Here is a 23056-nt window from a genome sequence, read left to right as displayed (position 1 = left end):
CAGGTGTTGGCGGAGACCAGAGGAACAACATCAGACATGTGAGGGGTGCCCGGTCATTTGGCAGGGACTCCTCGAAAGTAGCCAACAATGAAGTTCGGCCTCTGCCCAGCATGCCTCCTGGATGCCTTAAGGTGAAGTTGGAGGAGTTACGGGCCAGATTTACTAAATGTGAGCACAATCTCCAAAGAAGCCATACATGCCTTTTACAACAGTCGTGCTGTTCATTTCATTTCAATTTTCAGCCTTTAATATTGATATAGCATCTGTAAACTACATGTTGCAAATTTTGGTAAATTAGTTTGTGCGGTTTAGAGATTCTCCTCCCTGTTGCTCCTTGAGAGGAAATGCAAGATCTCTTACCTGTAACTGTCACTCTGCTGTTGCCCTAAACACAGACAGTACTTTGTAATGGCAAACCCCCCCCCCCCCCCCCCCCCCCCCGAAAAGCTGCTGCGTGACTCAATTCAATTCAATTTTATTTATATAGCGCCAAATCACAACAACAGTCACCTCAAGGTGCTTTATGTTGTACAGTAGATCGTACAATAATAGATTCAGAGAAAACCCAACAATCATATGACCCCTATGAGCAAGCACTTTGGCGACAGTGGGAAGAAAAAACTCCCTTTTAACAGGAAGAAACCTCCGTCAGAACTAGGCTCAGGGAGGGGCGGCCATCTGCTGCGACCAGTTGGGGTGAGAGAAGGAAAACAGGATAAAGACATGCTGTGGAAGAGAGACAGAGATTTAATAGCAGGTATGATTCAATGAAGAGAGTCTATTAACACATAGTGAGTGAGAAAGGTGACTGGAAAGGAAAAACTCAATGCATCATGGGAATCCCCCGGCAGCCTACGTCTATTGCAGCATAACTAAGGGAGGATTCAGGGTCACCTGGTCCTGGTCCACCTGGACTCGGACCTGAATGACAGCAGAACTTTGACCCGAAGGAAGACGAGGCACAAATCCAAAAACAAAGCAGAAGAGGAACACAAAGAAAAGCCTTCAGCTCAACAAGACAGGAAGCAAAAACACGAGAACCAAAAACTACCAACAAGAATCCAGAGCTCAGAAAACCCCAGGACCACCACACCGTGTGACCTTCAGGTCAAATGTGGCGGACACGCTGCTCACAGGCCACCAATCAGGTAACTCTGTCATAAAATGTGAGAAATGTGTGCGCGTGTAAATGCCAGTATGCTTTTGCAGTTCCGTCCCTGCAAAGATTTTACTCAGACAAAATAAATCAGCCTGCAGTGTGATGAACACATCGCACAGCAGAAGAGCAGAGCTCGTTCTGCCATCCCCAAAACATCACCGATATTAAATCACAGGGATTATTTAAAAAATAACACAGCTATCAGCCAATCACAGACCTCAGATACTTCTGTGTTTCTTTGTTTCACTACGTGGCACACAGATGGGTGTGTTTCCATAATCCTGTTTAATAATGCTGCCACATTACAGGGGCGTTTAAATCCTCACATCTTCAGACCTGCAGAGCTGCCCGTGGATGATTTAGCAGCAGAGGAAAAAATAATGACATGTTTCATCAGACACAGAGAGACGACTGCCACGTTTGCAGAGAGAAGGGAGGGAAGAAAAGAAGAAAAGGTGGGCAGACTGAAGAGTAACAACACCTCCTCCCCTCTTTTCTCTCCATCTGCAGCTGGACTGTGGCTTCCTCGCAGAATGGAAAACGCCACGTTGCATTGCAGGGATTTTCCCTCTCTCCCTCTGATCCAGCTGTTCTTCACATCAGCTCTGGTCTGCACGCTGGGAACAGACAGTAGCAGTCCATCAAACAATGAGACAGAGAAAATGAAGGGCGAGCCGAAGAGCATGAGGCATGCAAGTGGTTCTTGATTGCTTCTGTCTGTCAGAGGACAGCAGGTACTGGAAAAGCAGTCCATGAGTCCGAGCTGTGGTGACGCAGATGTTCTACAAACGCCCCAAAGCACTGAAGTCACTGAGTTACAGCTTTACGGGAACAAGACTGAAGCTTTAGTGCAGAGCGAGATCGTGAATATTTAACTCAGGCATAGATGCACATTTACGGAAAAATAAGATTTACTTGCACAGAACTTGGACCCGAGGTTCAAGACCAGACGGAGAAGAACTCAGATAGCTGCAGTCTGTCCAGCACGAGGCAGCAGTGAGTCAGTCCCCATAGACAAACTTTAGAACAATGTTTTTATACTCACCTAGTTTTCAGTTTGCATTATTATGGGCGTGGCCTCTCTGACTGACAGGTGAACGGTGACACAGGTGGCTGTAGCTGCTAGCTGCCTGCTAGGCTTCACCTCAGCTACCTGGAGTCCCTGAACTGAACCTCTGGACCGTGTTTATGCTGTTGCTCCATTCTGCTTTGGCTTAAACAACCTGGGACCAGTGTTGGGAAGGTTACTTTTAAAATGTATTCCACTACAGATTACAGAATACATGCCCCAAAATGTATTTTGTACTGTATTACGTTACGTTACTCAATGAGAGTAACGTATTCTGAATACTTTGGATTACTTAATATATTATCATGCTGTTTACAACTACATGAATGTGATTTATTACTATTACTGAAGGTCCGCGGCTCCGAACCGTAGTAAAGGGACCTCTGGCTAATACGTCGGGTTCCGTGTCGGACTCGTAGCCGCAAAATAGCTTTACTTTGTTGTCTGGGTCAAGTTTGCTAGCGAGAGACAGAGAGAGGCGTTGAAAGGCTGCTCCAACGGAACTTATTGTTTCAGAGGAAAACACGAACACAGTGTACAGTCGAGTCTTAATAGCTTACTTACAACTGGGCTCGTCAGGCACTCTTCTTGGCTGCAGTGGTTATTATTATATTTACATGCTTCCAGCTCCCGTTTCTGCTCGATGACAACTCCTACTTTTCCACTCTCCTTTTTCTCCCTCCTCGCGCTCACAGACACATAATGGGTACGGCAGTCCATTCTCCCTGCAGCACGGACTACACTGCCCATGAGGCTACATTCTTTAGAGCTATGCCTGTAGCATTCTGCCTATTAGCTTAGCACAACAACAACAACAAAAAGGCGCTCTCTCACCCAGGAAACACACAGTCGCAGAGAGAGCGCACGTCACCCTGTAACCATGGTAACCGTAACGCTGCCGCCTGGAACAACAGAACATAGCTGTCAAACAAAACCCAAACAATCCTGACCCGCGACAATATGAAACAGGAAAATACCGCCGTGTAATCCATTTATTTCCACAAAGTAACTGTATTCTAAATACCACCTTTTTAAACGGTAACTGTAACGGAATACAGTTACTCATATTTTGTATTTTAAATACGTAACGGCGGTACATGTATTCCGTTACTCCCCAACACTGCCCGGGACACAGAGAGGCCAGCAGCCATCAGTGACCATCACCAACCAGACACGCACTTATAATAATAATAAATACCATATACCCAAATATATGGTTAGCACTGTTAGCACTGTTGCCTGAGTTCTATGTCACATGCATGTTCTCTCCATGTTTGTGTTTCCTCCCACAGCCAGAAGGACTGAATGCACGTGCCAATGGCTGTCTGTGCCAATGGCTGTCTCTCTGTGTTAGCCCTGATTGGTTAAATTGTGTACGTTGCCTCTCGCCCTATGGTAACAGGGATAGGCTCCATCATGAATCAGCTGATGGGACTGTGAGGGTTATCCTGATCTTCTCGCTGCACAAAGCGCAAATGCTCAGCTAATCAATGTGTGCCCATCTTCCATATACAGTCTGTAGGTGGACCCCGTCTGACTACGTCAATCCAGATGTTTAAAGTATTTTGTATTTGATGATTTTCTTCAGAGTTACCAAAACGTGTTTTTTTATGTCTTTGATCTTCCTAACAGTAATCAGTAACGACACAGGTCACGTGCTTCTTCTCGTGTCATCGCTGTTCTTCAGTCTTCATTTATCCTCCAGCCACTGCGTAAGGGTTAACGTCACAGACCCGCCCACAGCGGGTGGGGGAGGCTGTGATGGACCGAAGGCGGAGGGGGGGCTGTGCCCAGGCTGGGACGTCCCATTGGAAATGAGCTGTGCGTAAAGCCGTACTGGAGTTAGATCGTCGGGGCCCCGCACACAGCTGACTTCTCTTCTGGTGTTCTTCTCTGAAAGCTGAAGGTAAGCGCTCTGCCTCCGACTCGTACAGACACATTTACACTTTTAGATGCAGTGAAACGTTTCTGCTGTTAGAGCTCTGTCAGTTGGAGTGACGGCTTTACGCAGAAGGGCTCTGCTTTGACACTTTTCCTCACACACTTATCACAAACACAGATGTCCGTTTTAACTTCAGCACATTCAACAGCTGGTATTTTTTTTTCTGTTCCACTTTGTTGAATTTTGCTTTTAAAGGCAGGACTGTGGTCTGAGAGCAGCCACAGCTCCTCTGCCATTACTGCTCAATCACAGCCTGCAGGTGAACGAACTGAGCGCATTCAGACTGTGGAGCTATTGTGTGCCACATCGGCAATAAGAGGAGGGGGGCTGAGGGGGAGAAGGGATTCAGACCCTTTTTAATTGGACACTTTTGTTATTCTGATTCTCGATTTTCTTCTTTCCTCTCTTTGGTGAATTATTGTTTCTGTAAAAAACAATTATGTGGAAAAATGTGTGAAAATACAAAAACGGCTGAACAAAGGGAGAAAGAAAATCTGACGAGGAGGAGGTGAAGCTGTGACAGATTCTAGTTTCTCCACAGTTTTCTCCATGACCCCCTCTATGACCCCCTCCCTGATTACTCTCATGTAAAGGAATGCAGGTTGCCATGGTGATTGGTTACCAGCTGTTTCTTTGAGTTAGTGCTGATCCATGGTGCAGCAGCTGGGTTGTCATGGAGCTCCATAAAGATTTTCACAGTTTGGTTAGAACAGCCTGACCGGGCCCATAGAGCCGTGACCCCCACCCCAGATCCACCCAGCAGCCTGAGGATAAACTAGAGAGCTGCACAGCACATATGACCATCGTGACTTCAAGAATCCAAAACTTACACTGTGATTTTATGTAAAAGTACAAATCAGTAGTTTAGCATTAGTGGCACGTAAGCTCTCATAATGATGATGGCTCTGCCTTTGGTCCCTTTTCGTGGATGGCAACATTTCCTGGAAAAAAAAAAAGGTCAACAGAGGAGACATTTATGTAATTTTGCGCCCAGCAGTTTGTTTTTTTGTTGCATGAGGAAAACTGAAAAAATAACTGAAGATCTACAGGAGCTCTTTAACCACAGGAACCTTCGTGTAGTCACACCTAAGCTTTACTGGGCGATATGCACAGATTAAATGAAACTTTGACTCAAACTGAGTTGAGTTTTTATATCTTTAGAAAATCTTGGGTTGTTTCAGTGCTCGCTGCTGTCTAAGGAAATGTGCTCAGTCCTTTCTTCTTGTGTCACACTCGGTTACACATGTCTCAGTAAAATGTCTCCAGTCTCGTTTTGTGTGTTCGTCACACCTGTTGAGGATTTGTCTGCGATTTCTGTGGAAAGGCTGAAGCACAATGTGCCAGCATTAGTATGAGAGAAGTGCAGACACAGCGTCTCTGGCTGCTTAATTGTTGAGGTGGCAGGTCTGGACCGGAGTGGAAGGTGGAGGAGGAGGTGGTGGAGGAGGGGCTGGAGCTGAGGATGCTGTGAAAAGCCAGCTTGGCAATCTCTAGAAAAACACTAATCCCCAGACAGGAAGGAGGGATTGTGCTACTGTCTGTGCTCAGCGCGGAGAAGAAAAATCTGGAGTTCAATGTGAGGAAGAAGGACGCGAGGAAGGAGACAGAGAAGGAGACATAAAAGTAAAAGAATAAAGAAATATGAGAACACACCAACAGACTAACAAGTCCTGCTGCTTAGAGGGAAAAGTCTCTTCAGAGTTCAGTCTGAGGTGTGACTGATTCATCGGTTTAAAGAAGCATTTGAGTTCAGGCGTGCTGACTTCTCAGTTGAATTTATACAACTCAAATCACCACAGCAGTCACCTCAAGGCGCTCAATATGGTGAGGTAAAGACCAGACAATAATACAGGGAAAACCCCGACAATCACACGACCTCCAATGAGGAACCATTTGGCGAGCGTGGGAAGGAAAAACTCCCTTTAAACAGGAAGAAACCTCTAGCAGAAACAGGCTCAGGGAGGGGCTGCGATCGCCTTGGGGTGAGGGAAGGAAGACCGGAAGTGTGAGAGGGGCTGCTCTGACTGACAGGCTGAGGGACGCTACCATCAGTGAGCGGTACACTCCCTGTCTCTCGGAATTCTTTTTATCAGCAGAGCAGTCGCCCTCTGGTGGACATTAGAGAAACTGCAGGTCTCAGACCTGAACGCTACCACCATCTTTTATGCTGTCTGAGGTTTTAGCTCAGATTTAGCTTTATAGCCAGGGTAAGGCAGCCAGAAAGACTGCAACATGAACACCTCACCGGAGTTAACGTTAGCTTACTTCCACGGTTATCTAAGGCTAATGTAGAAAGCTAACTGATATGAGTGGATCGGGTATTTCAATGTCTGACTTCAGGTCAAGCTACGAGCAAATTTCTGTTGTCTTGTGGTTTATTCGATCAGAGTAAAGCTGTAAGAGTGAACATTAAATCATTAAAAGTTTATTAAAAGTTACATTTGTGTGTGATTACATCTGCTTTATTCTTATCATCTTCCAAATCCTTAAAAAGAATATAAATAATACTGAAGTAAAGGGTCTGTGACCACCATACCGAGCACAAGTCAGGATCTCCTGGTTTCCTGCTGTGTGCGTGCAGACAGAAAGAGCTGTGGACAAAGTCGAGGACGTTGGATGAAATGAAAGCGGCAGCAAATGTAGTTCAGTGTTACGAAAGAGGCCGAGATGAAAGCGAAGAGTGCTTAAAGCCGGCGTGCCCAGTGACGGAGCAGCGTGCTCCCTCTGATCTGTAGATATGAAGATTGGTGATATTATTTTACCTCAAATTACAGCAATCAAAGAGAAGAATATCAAAGATAAAATTATGAAGGGAAGGAGAGAAGGATGAAATAGAGTCAAACAGGTCATGTGGCGAGGGACTCGGGTTACAAACATCCGGACTTTTTCCACTCGGGTTCTCCTTCATTCTTCTCTTTGTGCTCAGTGGTGCAGGTGAATGGGACGCTGTGAAAACTGCTCTTTGTTCAGGCAGGTCGCTGGGAGGTCCCTGTACTCCCTGGAAACCAGATTCATCAGGTGTGAGCTCGGACTGAAGAAAGAAACCGCTGCAGCAGGCTGTGAAGATTAAACCTGAAGTAATGCAAGAGTCTGTAATGAAGCGATCCACAAAGAGTTAATGTCAGCAGCTTATATTCAATAAGTGAAGATTTGGTCAACTTAGAGAGATTCTGGTAAGGAAACAGTCCTTCTGGTCCAGGTTGCAGCGAGATTTGATGCATATTGAGGAAAAACTACTTACCTCATCCATCCAAAGACGTGCAGCCCATCTCACGTTAGGTGTGTGATGAATTAAAAAATCAACGCTTTTTTATGGGATTCTGAAGGTCCTAATGGAAAAGTGACATCTGCTATGGGCCAGGGGTCACGTGGTGGATCTTAAGAGGTCAGGAAAGTGGATGCTCTCCACGTCACCTCATATGTCCCTCTAGGACATATTCTGCTCGTTTCCACTGACGAAAACTGGAAACCATCAGTGACTCAGTGACTGCTGCTGCAGATTCTGTTGGTCACAGCTGGGTTTGCAGCATCAGCCATTTCTTCTGTCCTCAATTAAATCTGTAGTGTTGTTGTTTTCATGTCAGCCAGCTGTAGTTGCAGAGCAGCACCAGAGTGTGTCATTTCAGCTACTTAGAAAGCAGATTGTTTAAAGTCGTTAAAGTTAGAATCATAATCTTTCCTCTCTGAACCAAACACGAAGGAGGAGTACGGGCTCAGATTGTGGTCATAAATATTTTGTATTTGTAAATCAGGCTGCATAGTTGTGAACTGAGCTTTGTGACCTTGTAAACCAAAATATCTGAAAACTTTATGGAGTTCTATGAATTTTATGAAGATGGAGGACAGCGAACACATGTTCGGTAAAAGATGAAAGGGTATAGTTGTGGTATACCAATAGTCAGAAATACCATTATTACTTTAGTATTACTTTAACACAAAGTCAGGGCTGACCTAGAATCAGTGCTGTTAGTCGCACTGCGCCGTCCTCCATCTTCAAAATGTATTACCCTTCTGGGACCTGAAGCTCAGTGAAGCGCCCCTCCCGCAGTTAAACCCATCTGCTCTCTGATTGGATTGTTACATTTGTGATTGACATGACATTGATCAATCAGCTGACAGGAAGAAAAATCGGGTCAAAATTCATACTTGCAAGTTGAAACTCACACACAGCGAGCGAACTCGAGTTTTATGTGTAGGTTTTTGTAGACAAACTTGTAACTTGTGACAAATTTGTAACTCATCAGTGTGATTTACAAGAAAAAAATCTGAGCCCATAGAGGAGACCCTCCAGTTTTCCTCTAACAGCCCGACTCAGGGTCTGCACTGATCTTTTACTTCCTGTCAGTCCTGTTCACTCGTCACAGACGGCTCAGCAAGGCTTTACGGCACACTCGGATTTCTGCCACCTGTTTGATGGATGGGTCCTTTGGAGCGGGGGTGGGAGACAGCGGTGCCAAAGGTCAAAGGGCAAACGCTGGAAGCCATCACAGAGGAATCTTTCCTTGAGGCGTCCGTCTCGATGGAAGGGAGGGTCTTCCTGTAGAGTTGAAGAAGTTATCGAGCCAAGCCAGCAGATTGAAGGAAACCGCTGTAGCTCACACTGAGCGAAGACCTTAGAAGCGAGATGATCTGAGGGCCATGCCGAGGCAGGAGAGTCAAAGTTTGGATGCGTCTGTGTTTTGCGTGCATCATGAATGCTGACCTTCCTCGTTCTGAACAGCGTGTGTGTCTGCAGAGCACATCACACACAGAGGAAACTGCTGTTCATTCTCAGTGTTTGCTTTGCACAGCTGTTTGTCTGCAGACGCACTGCGACAGGTTGTTTATCCAGGCCCGCCAACCTGCCCGTTACGACACCAAGGAGAAGAAGAAAGAACCTGTGTGAATCTGCTCTCTTTGAAGGCCTGCTGGGAGAGAAGCAGCTGCAGAGGGAAATGTCTGCATCACTGGCAGATCCAGCTTGGGCTGTTTACGCTCTCTTACCCAGCTGAAATCCACTGGTGGGGAGGGAGAAAGGCCCCTTTATGAGCCTCAAGTTTCCCTTTTAGCCTCACCGTGTTTAATTATGTGAACGGCTTTCCAAATAAAATAATTTGTTTTGCTGTTACATCAGCATGTCCGGCCTCCCCCTTACCGCCGAGCCAAGCCCAGTGGCTCTCTGGCCAAACGAGAATAAGTAAAAGCGATGGGAACACCGCGTCCCTCCAAATCAAACACTCGCTTTCCTGAGATGAGCCCGCTTATTTTCTCCTCTCGCTGCGATGATATTCAGCCCAGACACTCTGCTTACGATGTGTCAGAGGGCCTTACTTATGTCCCGTCTGCAGAACATCTTTTTTTCTTTCTTTTCAAAAGGTGCAGAGAAGTGTCTTTGTGCAGGTCATTCTCCGACTGCTGCCAGCTCTTCTGTAATTTTCCAAATCTGAGCTGCTTATGACTTCTTAGCCTTCTGAAACAGAGGACACCTCTGTGCCGGTCCTGCCTGGACTCTGAGCTTAGAGCAAACGATCTTTTACAGCTGCAGAAGCAACGAGCAACTCTACACATCAGAATTATTCTCCTTTTCCTAATATGACCCAATCCAAAGGGATGCAGTGCTTAACCCCCGTTAGACTTCAGGCCAAAGGAAACCAATTTCATCCTCTGAAACAGAAACAGGAAGTGATATCTGTGAACTCACCCACCAACTTAAAGGTTTTTCAGGCCTCCATCATCAGCAGTGATGATCAGAGCAAGCTCAGGTTCTTTAATAAATCCAGAGGACAGCATCAATTTGAACCACATGGAAACGTTTAAAGAACAAAAGAAAGTCGTTGCTATGATTCCAGACAAGTAGGAAAGCAAAACGATAAGAATTAGAACCATTTCTTCTTTGTGATTTATTTATTTATTATATATATTTGTTCTGCATGACCAACATGTAATAATAAAAAACTAAACTAAATAAAGAAAGCCCCGCTAAAAGTCCATTTCCCTCTTGGCCAGCTTCAGGAAGCCTACAGAGGGGCAGCAGCAGGACTTTGTGACTTATATCCTGATACATTACCACCCTGTATCAGCTGATAGAAAACGGTGGGAGTAGAAGGAAATCTGGTTCCTTAAAACTGCAAATTTAACCAAAAATCAACGTCCATCCTTCCTAACGAGCACTGCTGTGAGCATCTGGAGCCGATCGCAGACAAACGCCAATCCCTGGACTCGTGTTTAGCCTGAAGGTTCTTCAAACAGATCGTGATTTACTCTTTTCTGCATGTGTCGCAATACGTCGCTCGACTCAGCCTCTTCCTGTCTACAGGCCTCGTGCTTTTCATCAGCCAGGCACGGTGTCAGCTTCAGTGTTTTCACAGTCACGCCATTCAGCTCCAGCCATCTTTGATATGTTGGGAGGTTTAAAGCTGCAGAGGAAGGAGGGATCATTCGTTTTTATTCAACTGTTGTTGGTTTCAAGCTGCTGCACTCTTATCCGAGGCGCAGGAATTCCAAGTATGCACAGCTCTGTTTGCTAAGTCTTATTATCCCTGCTGATCTCACGCAGCCTTTAAACTGTGTCCGCTCAAAACTGCAGATACTGCCTTGTGTTTTGGGGCGAATTCCATTTCTTTTCAAAATCCAGACACAATAACAGACGGAGGAACTTTGATCTGTACGGTCTGTTCCTTCTCATATGTTTGATCTCACAGATTCTTCCCCTGATGTCTGGGAGAAGCTTGATGGAGGTGCAGGAGGAGATAACTAATAGACTGAGCAGCGCTGCGCTCTGTTGCAAACAAAGGAGGCTTTATTTAGTCCTCGAGACGCGACACAAAGAGGAGACAGAAGCCGGGATGAGTTTCCAACAGTGGTTCCTTAGAGGAGACACAGAGAGTCTCTTCTCACAGGAAATATGCACTGTCTCTTATCTTTGACACACTCAGGGTGACAGAGCTTACTGCAGCATGTGCAGCCCTAACACGCCAGCGTGTCAAGCATATTTTGGTAACTGCACAATGACCTCTCTTCGTGAAGGTGGCAGAAGGTGGTGGCACCGTCACCAGCACCTAATAAAGCTCCCAGCTGGTGTTGTGTTTGTCCTTACCAAAGGCGTTGCCACCGCAAACGCACAAACGCCAGCGTGTCGCTCCATAATCGAGCCTCTCTGTCGCTCGGGTGTGAGGACACGAGCAGCAGATACACCTTTAGGTTTCAGCACAGATCCTTCAAAATAAGTTGGTCAACTGATATTTGAATGAGCCCTCCTAAAACTCCAGCGAATCTGTTTCTGCAGGCCTCTCTGACATCCACGTCACCTCATGTCACTCTCAGTGTTTCACAGGCGGGGGCCAAGTCCTGTCCCACCCTTTAAAAGACCCCAAGTCACATATCAGGGCCCTGTTATCACATATCTGTCATTAGGGTGTAAATATGTGTTTAGCTGAGCTTAATTAAGGCTGGTCGATCCAAACACTGGCTGGTGCAAACGTTGTCTCAGGCTGCTGTGAGAGAGCGCACAAAGACCGGAGCCGTTTCCACCCGAAGAGCACGACGACAGACCGACCCGGCCTCGTACGGGGACCCCGGTTAGCATTCGGTCAGACTCCTGCAGCAGAGCAAACGCCTCTCAGAGGGAGAGATGGTTCTCAGAGTGTCACAGACCATCTGAACCCAGCGTGTCGGGAAACAAAGCGGACAGTGAAGGCTTCTGTTTGGGAATCTGGAGCGCTTCCATCAGCGTCAGAATCGTCCCACAGGCTTCTGTGGTCGTGAGAAGAACTGCAGGGCTCTCTGCCAGAGGCGCCATAGTTTACACTCAGACCCTGATTTTAACAAGCGAAAGAAGAAGCAACGAAAACTCTGCTTTACTTTGAGTGAGCACTCACACAAAGCTGCGTACTTAATCAAGTGTCTGTGTGCGTTTTTGTCAGCTCATCTCTGTTTGTCTCCACAGACTTTGAAGATGAGGGTGTGGATCGTCTTCCTCCTTTGCCTGGCTGGCCACGCCATGGCTGCTCCTGTAAGTCACACATGCCTGTAAGAGTGCGTGTGCGTGTGTAGATGTTTACGTCTCGATAGCATCTACCTTTCTTTGTGTGACCTCTTTTCTTCTTTCCTCTGCTGTGAGTTATCGTGTGTGCGTTTCCCTTCCACGTGTGTGTGTGTTTTCCTGATGGCCAGTTCCTCCCCGTGTGTGTTTCTCTACTGTGTGTTTGTGTGGGCGCGCTCACATGACTTCTATGAGGAGCCACAAGCATTTAATAATGTTTAGTGTGTGTGTGTGTGTGTGTGTGTGTGTGTGTGTGTGTGTGTGTGTGTGTGTCAGGCTGATGAGGAGCCCATCGTGGAAGAGCCTGGGACTGAGGAGCCAGTTGTTGAGGTCAGTCCAGATGTTGATGTTCTTGCCTTCTGTGATCATCATCCGTCACACAAACAGGAAGCTTCAGTTTCCATGAAACACTCCATAAGGATTCCTCTGCAGCCTTCATGGATCTGTGAGAAACTCTGGGTGAAAGTCTGCAGAGGAATCCTCTGGCAGCGAGTGTCGGTGTGACCGTGACGTCTGTGGGAAACATTTGCTCTCCCGTATGTCTGATTTGGCCTCTGCGACGTGTTTTCTGATCCACGCAGCTGCTCGGAGATGATGCGATCTGCAGCGGAGCTTTAGAGCTCATCCGCAGCGTAGCCGAAGTTCGAGGGGTTTTTGCACTCATGACTGCAGCAGAGACTGCTTCTGTGAAGAAATCAGTCCAGCAATAAAATCATCAACAAAAGCTGTTTTTTGGTTGCTTTCTAAAAACATGAGCCCATAGGACACAACGCAGTGTTTTTACAAAGAGCTGACACATGTTTGAGACATGTCTGAAAATAACTAAGATCAACTTAATGAATCAGTCATCTGTGCTTCTGCTTTTGTTTCTGGGTCCTGACCTTCTTGCCTCATCAAAGCTTTTCTAAAAAGCCTGGGAGCTTCTGTTTTGTCCTTGAAGGTTTTAAAGCAAATTCCACCCAAAACCGACACGCAGCGACTGAAGACGTGAAACGTCCGTGCTTTTGCCTTTTCAGGAAAGTGCCATGTCACACACGGCAGCGCCTATTCTTTCAGTTCCATCCGCTCAGGTTTCTCTCCGTGATATTCCAGAAACATTCCTGCAGCAGAGCATAGAGTCTTCATGAGAACGTTTTATGGTTTCCTGCTTCAGAGGTCCAGTGGGACCAAAGATCCCACAGCTGTTAATTTTAGCTGCTCAGGAAGCCATTACTCCTTTCATAGCTTTGCCACATGTGGCCCCAGCTGCGTGTTATTGTTGAATATTATGGTCTGGCTGCTCCCAGACTCTGTTTGGCCTTCAGGGAGGAACCTTCTTTAGCGGTGATGCTTCAGCTTGTTTTTCTCGTCTTCAGGAAACCAGACGTATTTAGGCGGTTTGGTTTAAGTGGACGTCAGGCAGAAATAGACCCGAACACAGCTCAGACCTCAATCTGAGCGCTTTATGATCTGATCTCTGACCTCTCGTGTCCTTCAGGAGACCGAAGTGGGGGCCAATCCAGTGCAGGTTGAGATCGGAGAGTTTGACGAGGCCATCGACATTGTTGAGGATGTTGTCACTGAGAGTAAGTTCACAAACACACTCACTCCCGATCGAAACTTTAATGTCACAGTTAATGTCCTTCTGTCCCCTGATGGGTGGTAACGTGGACATGAAAGATGTTGAGATGCTGAAGTCAAAGCAGATGTTCCTGCAAACCTACTGTAAACATTAGAATGAAGGATTTGATTTCACTGCATTTGTGGCTGTCTGAGTTTAGCAAAGCCTCAAACTGGCAACTCAAATGGCCGTAATGACAGACTCCCTCGCTCTGTAATTACACATTCCACCCACTTTAACAGGCAGCTCAGCCTATGAGCTGCACACCCTCACTTAATAATGCACAGCAGGTCTGCTACAGGCCGCTGTGTTCTCACTGCAACAGCTGACAGCAATTTGGTGATTATTTGGTGATTTGTATATATTGTGCTACTCCTTATATCTTAACATATTGTATTGCTAATAGTCTAGTCTGTTTTTGTTTTTGTTTCTATTAATGTTACTGTACTGGAGCAACCGTAACTCTCATAATGTCCCTTAATAAAGTATTCTGATTCTGATTCTGAAAACCAAAAAGGACAGAAGAGACGTGAAGAAGGAAAGATGGAAATGCAAAAATGATGCAGATCTGCCTTCTTTACGTCCACTTTAAATAAAAACTACATTTTGTCCCTTGAAGCTGAAACCTGCTGTTTCACTTCTGTTTTCTCCACAGATGCCTGTCTGAACTACCACTGCAAGAAGGGCAAAGTGTGTGAGGTGGATGAGAGCAACACTCCCATGTGTGTGTGCCAGGACCCCTCCACCTGCCCACCGGTGGAAGGAGACTTTGAGCATGTGAGTTTAAAATCAGCCCGAGTGTTCCTGACCTGAGTGAAGTGTGACTGGCATCTGCGGCAGGAGCTGAAGCTGTGCAGCTCTGCGTGTTTCTGCATGAAGAGCTTTTGTCCTCTCTGCAAGCAGAAAGAAGAATTTTAGCGTTAGGCCAACTGTAATCTGATTGGCCTGCAAGCAAAGCAGAGGAGCTGCCGGTGTGCGGAGCTTCTCTATTAGGGCTATCTGGTGTCTGTGACATCACGCAAAGCAAAGAGTAGGAAAAAAAAAGAATTCCGAGCTTTTAGTTCAGTTTGTTTCAGGAAATCAGGAAAATCATATTTTCAAACTAAAGGGCTTGTTTGGTCAGAAGCACACGTGTGAGGACTCGTTTGTCCCTGCAATGTCACTGCGTTGCAGACCGAGCTCTGCTTTCTCTCCTGCAGGTTTGCGGCACTGACAACAAGACCTACGAGTCCTCCTGCCACTTCTTTGCCACCAAGTGCACCCTGGAGGGAACCAAGAAGGGCCACAAGCTGCACCTCGACTACATCGGCTCCTGCAAACGTGAGCTCTCACACTCTGCATGGAACCGTTCAGGCAATGATCCATTATGGCAGGGTATAAAAACGCATGATCTGCAGACCATGCAGAGATTTTCCTCCATTCATGAGGACTCAGATTAACAGACTAACACGTTGTGTTCTCTGGATGCAGGTCTTTAGCACAGTCTGAACTTGGCTTCACAGATTTGTCCAGTTAAACAAAGTTAAACTGTTTGTTTCCATTTCTGATTTAAACGGTCCTGAATCAGCATGTAAGTATTTTAGATGGTATCAGTGAGCATTAAGTAAGCTCACAGCGCGGCTAAGCGGAGTGCCAGAGGTTTCTTCCTGTTAAAAGGGAGTTTTTCCTTCCCACTGTCGCCAAAGTGCTTGCTCATAGGGGGTCATATGATTGTTGAGTTTTTCTCTGTATGTATTATTGTAGGGTCTACCTTACAATATAAAGCACCTTGAGGCGACTGTTGTTGTGATTTGGTGCTATATAAATAAAACTGAATTGAGGAGGACGCTATCTCCTTTAATCTGAGTGGGTACAGCAGGAATTGAAGCGCTGAGCCTTCGGGTGGTCTCGAATGAGTCTGAGTCACTGAGTAAAGGACGGGATGGAGGGCGTGCTGCCTCCACCCTGGTCACACCCAAACGTTAATGTTGGCTTTGGGGAAAAAGCCGCTTTAATCACGTGTAAAGCACTTAATTATTTGAACCTGTTTGCAGCATTTAAACTAATTCTAGAAGATCTGAAGGATCGTCAATGAGCTGCAAACCTCCAATAAAGCACAGAAACAAAGATGAAACTGAGATATGAAGTATATCTGTGGATGCATGAGGACAAAGAGGAGTTTGAAGTGGCTCTGCAGTAAAAGGAGTGCAGCTTTTCTGAGATTTCAGGGAGAACCTCTCCTAAATTTATCTGACAACTCGACTGGAATTTTATCTCTTCTGGATTTCCAGCTCATGAATTTAGATATTCTTGTATCGCTGCTCCCATCTTTTGTTTTGACATAGTGCGTTTTGGTTTCTTCCTGTTTCTGTTTTTTGGTTCGGTGTTGATGGTTCAGACGTATCTGAAATTTAGTTCCCAGTAAGTTCCCCTGCCTCCTCCCCGGCGTGCCGATAGGCTGAGCTCAGGTGTGTCAGAGCACGCTAGTGATTGATGGGTGGGTCTGACTGTGGATGTGGCTCGGCAGCGTTCAGACGTGTCCCAACACGCGAGCTATAGAACACGATACATGAGCTCAGCGCGAGGAGAAGAGTTGGGGCTCCAGGGTTTAAATGGAGATCACGGCACTGTTCAGTACACCAAAGTACACCTGTGGAAGAATGGACCTGAACACCTGGGTACACCTGGGTGTAGCAGTCACTTCTAACCCTAACCCTGCAGCATCGCTGTTTGAAACACTCATGCTTTGATTTTCAGCATCACAGACGTTGTGCAGAGACCAGCAGTCAGTTTGAGTCTGTGTCTGATGGTGCTTTTGTCTTGCAGTCATCGAGCCCTGTCTGGACAGCGAGCTGACAGAGTTCCCCCTGCGTATGAGGGACTGGCTGAAGAACGTTCTGGTGACGCTGTACGAGCGCGACGAGGACAACAACTTGCTGACCGAGAAGCAGAAACTCAGGGTGAGAACAGACCGGCTTCTTTATCTGTCCTTTATTCTGTTCACAACAAACTGTCATCATTTTAGACGGCAGTCACAGACACAAATGTTTCAGGTTTCATGGTTTCATGATGAAACGTAAGTTTAAAGAAGTGTCTTTAAGCACATTTGTGCTTCGAGTGCTTTGAAATGCGGTCGAACAGTTTGAGGATTTAACCTCAGCCTGAGGAAATAAGTAGTAAACCTACAAACATGACAAAACAGAAAAAAGCTTTTAGGCTCTTTATTGTTGCACGTCTGCCACTTCCAACATGACGCCAACGTGAACTCATCCGTCCGACGTTTCAGGTGAAGAAGATCTATGAGAACGAGAAGAGGCTTCAGGCCGGTGATCACTCCCTGGACCTGCTCGCCCACGACTTCGAGAAGAACTACAACATGTACATCTTCCCCGTCCACTGGCAGTTCGGCCAGCTCGACCAGCACCCCGTCGACGGGTATGTAGGGGTCATGGGGAGGGGGAGATGATGCTGCGTCTCGCCAACTAAAGGCCAAACTTATCCATGCTGTCCTGTTTGTGTGCTTCCAGATATCTGACCCACACAGAGCTCGCCCCTCTGCGCGCTCCTCTCATTCCCATGGAGCATTGCACCACCCGCTTCTTTGAGCAGTGCGATGCTGACGCCGACAAATACATCGCCCTGGAGGAGTGGGCCACCTGCTTTGGCCTCAAGGACCGTGAGTACCGAACACCTGACAAATCTAATACGATCCCTCGGACTGTGGGACAGAGTTTTTGTACAAACAGAGAAAACGCTTATGAGGTGACGTTCAGCAGCTCATCAGCGTTTCAGGGTTTTAACGCATGAGTGTTTAACACATCTGCACCGAGCGTGTTTACCTGGAGTAAAGGTGCCCATCACAGGAGTCTGCGTCCACACAGGGAATCTCTCGCTCACCACTCATAGCATCCGAGTGACTTCCTGTGGTCCCGGCTCCTGTGTGGATGCAGCTCCAGCGTCTCTGAGTCTCGGCCGGGGGGTTAGTACCACCGCACACATTCCAAACCATTGGAATGAGTGTGCTGGTCTCTGAGTGGGCGGGGCGTGACCCGACGAGCTCACTGTTCTGACCGTGTCTTCTCTGTGTTTCTCGTCTTTGTGTTTGCAGAGGATGTGGACAAAGATCTCATCATCTGAGTCGCTCTGACCCGCAGCAGCAGTATGACGTCTCTTAGTCGCTACTAACGGGAAAAGGTGCTGATCCCTAAGTTAAACAAACAAATGACAGTAACGGTGCTAATTGCATTTCTATTTTTTATTGCTCAAATAACGGCCTTTCCTACCTATACCACTAAAATCAATTAGAAGAGAGAAATGTGCACAGCCTGTACTAACCCGATGTGTTCACGGATCTTTGGATCGTCCACGTGTGGAACAAAAAGCTCCTGTAAAAAACAAAAGACCTCTGATGTAAATCTACGTGCTGCCAGTGTTGTATTCATGCTGCCGTGTGTTCGGGGCTTTAATTGGAGATGGCTTTGAAGTGTTGTGAGCAGACAAAGCTGTAAATTGACAATAAAGTTTGGAAATAAATGCTCCCTCTGCTTGCTTCCTACTAAAATGAGCTGTTTAGTTTTTGCACTCTTTCGGTGGTGGACTCTTTTTTTTTTGTCATTTGATGTATTTTGGTTTTTGATCTTATGACTACTGCTACACCAGTACTGATATTTGAAAGCAATAAAGAGGATATATTGTTATGACGAGGGGAAAATCTCGCAGGCTGAGAGTTTTTCTCATGTTTCTACTGACGCTGAGAGCCGGAGCGATCTCTTATCCATGAATAAAAGACTATGAAAAGATCTGAAAATCTCTGCATGCGTTCGTATCTGCATTTCTTTCTCCCGTTCTCTGGAGCTTTTACTAAAACCATCTGATAAATCATCACGAGGAGATCCGCTTGTTTATGGGCACGTTTTTGGGAGAAGGACGTCCTCTGTGGTGTCTCCTAACTCCGCCTTTAGCAGCTTTAAATACTCTGATTCCCAATTACACCCCCCTCTTTTTTTTATTTTTTTTTTTTACAGTCTTCCCTTTGCCCCCGATGCAGTAAATAGTTTAAACTTTTTTCTCCACCACTATGAGTAGTGTGGAGGATTAGTAGAGTGGAGCAGACCCCAGTCCCTCTGGCGATGAACAGCTTTTAGCCAAAACGTTGCAGCGCATCATGCAAATGACCTGAAGCCCTAAGAATCAGAGCTGCCAGCTGTGAAGTGGAAGAAGAACAGACGGTCCAGGATTAGGCACATGCAAAGTCTGTATATAAAAGATGGCTACAGCAGCTATAGTGGGAGCATTACCGCTTCGACCACACCGCCATTTCCACCGTCTCCAGCTTGGCTGCAGAAAGACCTGGATGTGATGACATCGTGCATCGTGCTCATTGGCTACTCACCTGTGACTGACAAGTCGTGAGTGAGCGGTTTGATGTCACAGTTAATAAAGTCTGATTAGGATTTTCAAAACAGGCTTAATTTTTTTATTCAGTGGGACCCAAAACAGTCTACAGGGGTCACAAAGCTGAAACCACAGCTATCGCTCCCTGGTGGCTTTCATCATGCATCAAAGGTTGGTGGCGAGAATCAGGTAGATATTTTTGGAGAACCACAGAAACAGCTGGATTTTACAATATTTATTCAGTAGCTCCGATTTAATCCAGCTGTGGGTTATGTGTGCACCGACGGCCTTTTTACTGTGATTTCACTCAAAAGTTGTCTTATTTTCTCAAAAACAAACCAAACTGGGGACAAAACCTATTTGAAAGTGTGACTTCTTCAGCTGTAAATATTATTGTTAGACAAGGTGAACATCTGAAATGATCCAATGATATTGAATCTCCAGACGGAAACCTTCTGATTTAACATTTGCAGGGTTTGTGTTGTATTTTTCCTACAGCTGGTATCAAAGCTCATATCAAAGCCACACGAGGACCACAACTTTATTAACAACTTTATTAACAATTACTTGACATAAAGGCTGAAAATGAGACTAAAATTGAGAAATCACTGTGAAAATGGAGACGATTTTAATGACTGCACTCATTAAAACACAGGAGTGAGCTCGGAGCATGAGTGCAGGTTTGTGCTCACAGACACACAGCGTGAGTGCACGAAGGGCCGAGTTGCAGCTGCGTGCCTGCTGACTGTCTGCAAAGCTGCTCGTGGTCCCCCGGGAGACCGGAGAGGGAGAGGTGGTGCACCCGGTTACCATCTCCACCCGTTCATCCAGACTCCAGCGTCAAGTATGTGAAACAACAGCCTCGCCTCGTCCACAAAGCTTCCAGCCCCGCCTCCGAGCCGCAGGGGGGAAAAAGCTGTGAGCACAGCAGAGATTCCATCCAACAGACGAAGGTTTACTGGAAGTTTGAGTCACTGCAGCTGATGTAAGGCTGGGAGGGGGGAGAGGTAGGTTTGTCCCGTTTTAAACAAGCAGAGAATATGAAGCTCAGTCCTGCAGAGGAAACAATCCTGATATTGCTCATTTACACAGAATAAAAGCCCTCTGTGCTGCTGTGAGGCCCTGTGTGCAGTTTAAGGTCACTTTTAATATGAAAAGGACCATAAAATCAGGACCATAAAAAAAACTGACTAAAACAAACTCTGTGCAGCAGCCCATGGCCGTTTGTATTTTTGATATAAATGTCCTGTGATTGGCTGATGTCACCGCGGGGCTCTGACTTTTGTGCAGCTGTGCAAAAGTCAGTGTGGGTTCGAGTCCAGGCTCGTGGTCAGATGGTGTTTGGAGGCTGCATGGACGAGCACAGAGCCTCGCAGCTTTAGACGTTGCTGCTCTGAGCACATCCCAGAGCACCAAACAGAGGAAAGACGTCCTCTGCTGGTGCTTCCTGATCCTGAGGCGGCGAGTGAACAGCTTTCTTTACTCATTTATTCCCAGTAAGTCCTGCTCGCCCCTGGCGTGTGCTGCCACCTGCTGTTAATGCGACAGTTTAGTCTTCCACTTGGTGGGGGGGTTGGCGTCTATCCCCGCCATATTTATCAAAAAGATTTTATTCATATAAAAATAATTTGGAAAGATGTTTCACTGCATTTTTGACTTCAACATCATGAAGACAGATAATAGAAACAATTAAATTTCACTTCAGTTACAATTTTGGTTTCCAGCACTACTAAACGAGACAGCAAAACTAAACGAGATAAAGCGGCGCTCTTCATTTGACCCCTTGATGGTGTTCATATGACCTCGTGTAAGATTCACGTAAAGGACGAGGAGAGCAGAGCTAACAGGAGGAACAACCTCGTTCACCGTCATGTCAGGGGAGGGGCAAACACATTAAGCCACTTCTCCTGTGGTTATCATGAACACAGCTGGAAGTGAAGACTCTGACCGAAAACAATTTCCTGAATCTTCAGATTTCCAGCACAAAGCTGGCGATCTTTGAAAAAAGCACGGAGAGAAGCCGGTGCTGCAAATAAAAGAAGTTTAATTTAAACTTCTTTGAAGGTTAAACTGAGCCCATCCCGAGGTTTGTCTAAACACAAGAAAGTTTTCCTGTGCAGGAAACCAAAGCTTCTGGATTTATATGAAAAACTTTTTAGTAACGAACTTGCTTCTATTCTGAAAATAACAAATCACAGACAAAAATGTTTGAACGTTTGATTTCTTTAAATTCAATCTGCATAAACAAAACAACCCGATCCAAACCTGAACCGCTGTGAGAGCAGGGGCGCAGGTGGAGGTAGTGACGGTGGGTGGAGTTTAAATACCCGGGGTCAACACATCCACAGAGAGGCGGAGAAAGTGCAGGCAGGGTGGAGATGAGTGTCAGGTGTGATTTATGACAGAAAGAGAAGGGTTAAAGATGGAGGTGAGACCTGCTGTGAGGGCTGGAGACGGCGGAGGCTGAGATGTTCAGTGAGCAGTAGACTTGTAGTCAAGACCGCCTAAACCAAGACCAAGACAATACCAAGACCAGAGGGTATCGAGACCAAGACAAGACCAAGACAGACCGAGTCAAGACCAAGACAAAGTCGAGACGAGACCGAGACAAAAGTCTTTAAACTGCAGCCAGATGCTACTTCATTTACGGGTGTCAGGCATATTTATATGTTTTTGCGATGCACTCGCACAGCCCTCCTCACCGCTGTCTACTGTCTCACTCACTTACTGAGAGGACAGACGCACGCTCCACTTGACTGTCGCGTCTCTCACCCTCTCTGTTTTTCACATAATGATATTATCCTATATCCTCGCATGTGATTGGCCACATTATGGAGGGATTGGAGCATAGCTGAACCACTGTATGAGAGCTGAGCAGCAAAAGGAAATCAAGTGAGGAGCCGGCTCTCGCTCAATGGGAGTCGACTCTTCTAATTCACTACAAAGCACTCTCTAAGCACGGCTCTTAGAGCTGATGCTTATGCGCATGACACATTATCGAACGTTACGTTGTGTGTCATGGATACTGTTGACTCCAAATCTCCGGACCACTATGTCGATCTAAGACAGCGAGACAGAGACAAGACCGAGGGATCCGAGACCAATACAAGACCAAGACCAAAGTCCGTCGAGACCAAGACCACGTAAAAGTGGTCTCGAGACATCCAACTCTAGTGAGCAGGATCAGAGGGTCTGAGCATGTGCGGAGGAGGGAGGGTGGAGCTGCAGGCAGGAGGAGAAGAGAAAGAGCTCAGAGTAGTGATGGTAAATTTGATTCTTTTTTACTGAATCGAGTTTTAATGAGTCACTCACCAAAGTGAATCGGGTTTTTTGAGTCATTTGATTCACTGAGTCAGTTGACCAGAGAGTGCAAAAAATGTACATTTTCACTCAAACTTAATTTCTTTTCTCTTTTCATGTAAATCCTACTGCTAAGATGAGTGATTCTAAAAGAAAACAACTATTTTATAAAGCAAAAAAGAGCAAAAAAATTTCTAAAGGGAACATTTATCTTGTTTATTTTTATTTTATTAGTATTTTCCTTAAATGTGTCAAGTATATATTTTCTCATCTAAATGTCCACTGAGCCGTGAGCCAGGGGGCGGTAATGCGCCTTAACATTGGTTGCCAACCAAGAAGAAGAAGCTGTGAGCCCGGAGGGAGGGGGTGAGTGAGTGAGTGATTCGTTCGCTCTATGATTCAGCACAGGAGGGAGGGGGTTAGCGAGTCCTGAGTGACTCGCTGGCTCTACGATTCAGCACAGGAGGGAGGGGGTTAGCGAGTCCTGAGTGACTCGCTGGCTCTACGATTCAGCACAGGAGGGAGGGGGTTAGCGAGTTCTGAGTGACTCGCTGGCTCTACGATTCAGCACAGGAAAGGAGGGGGTGAGTAGC

General features: G+C 46.2%; 1 protein-coding gene across 1 annotated transcript; it reads left to right on the top strand.

Annotated features, from left to right (window-relative positions):
- The first annotated feature begins 4016 nt into the window (after nucleotides 1-4016).
- sparc (secreted protein, acidic, cysteine-rich (osteonectin)) lies at nucleotides 4017-18333 on the top strand. The gene is made up of 10 exons (XM_063492644.1): nucleotides 4017-4134; nucleotides 12095-12160; nucleotides 12467-12520; nucleotides 13668-13755; nucleotides 14446-14567; nucleotides 14990-15110; nucleotides 16596-16729; nucleotides 17056-17204; nucleotides 17297-17445; nucleotides 17878-18333. The coding sequence occupies exons 2-10, from the start codon at nucleotides 12104-12106 to the stop codon at nucleotides 17904-17906; spliced, it is 903 nt and encodes a 300-aa protein (XP_063348714.1). The 5' UTR covers nucleotides 4017-4134; nucleotides 12095-12103; the 3' UTR covers nucleotides 17907-18333.
- Nucleotides 18334-23056: the final 4723 nt, after the last annotated feature.

The sequence above is a fragment of the Pelmatolapia mariae genome, linkage group LG2, assembly GCF_036321145.2.
Source record: "Pelmatolapia mariae isolate MD_Pm_ZW linkage group LG2, Pm_UMD_F_2, whole genome shotgun sequence".
NCBI lineage: Eukaryota > Metazoa > Chordata > Actinopteri > Cichliformes > Cichlidae > Pelmatolapia > Pelmatolapia mariae.
The sequence above is the reverse complement of the archived record's forward strand: the minus strand, read 5'-3'. Positions and strand labels throughout refer to the sequence as shown.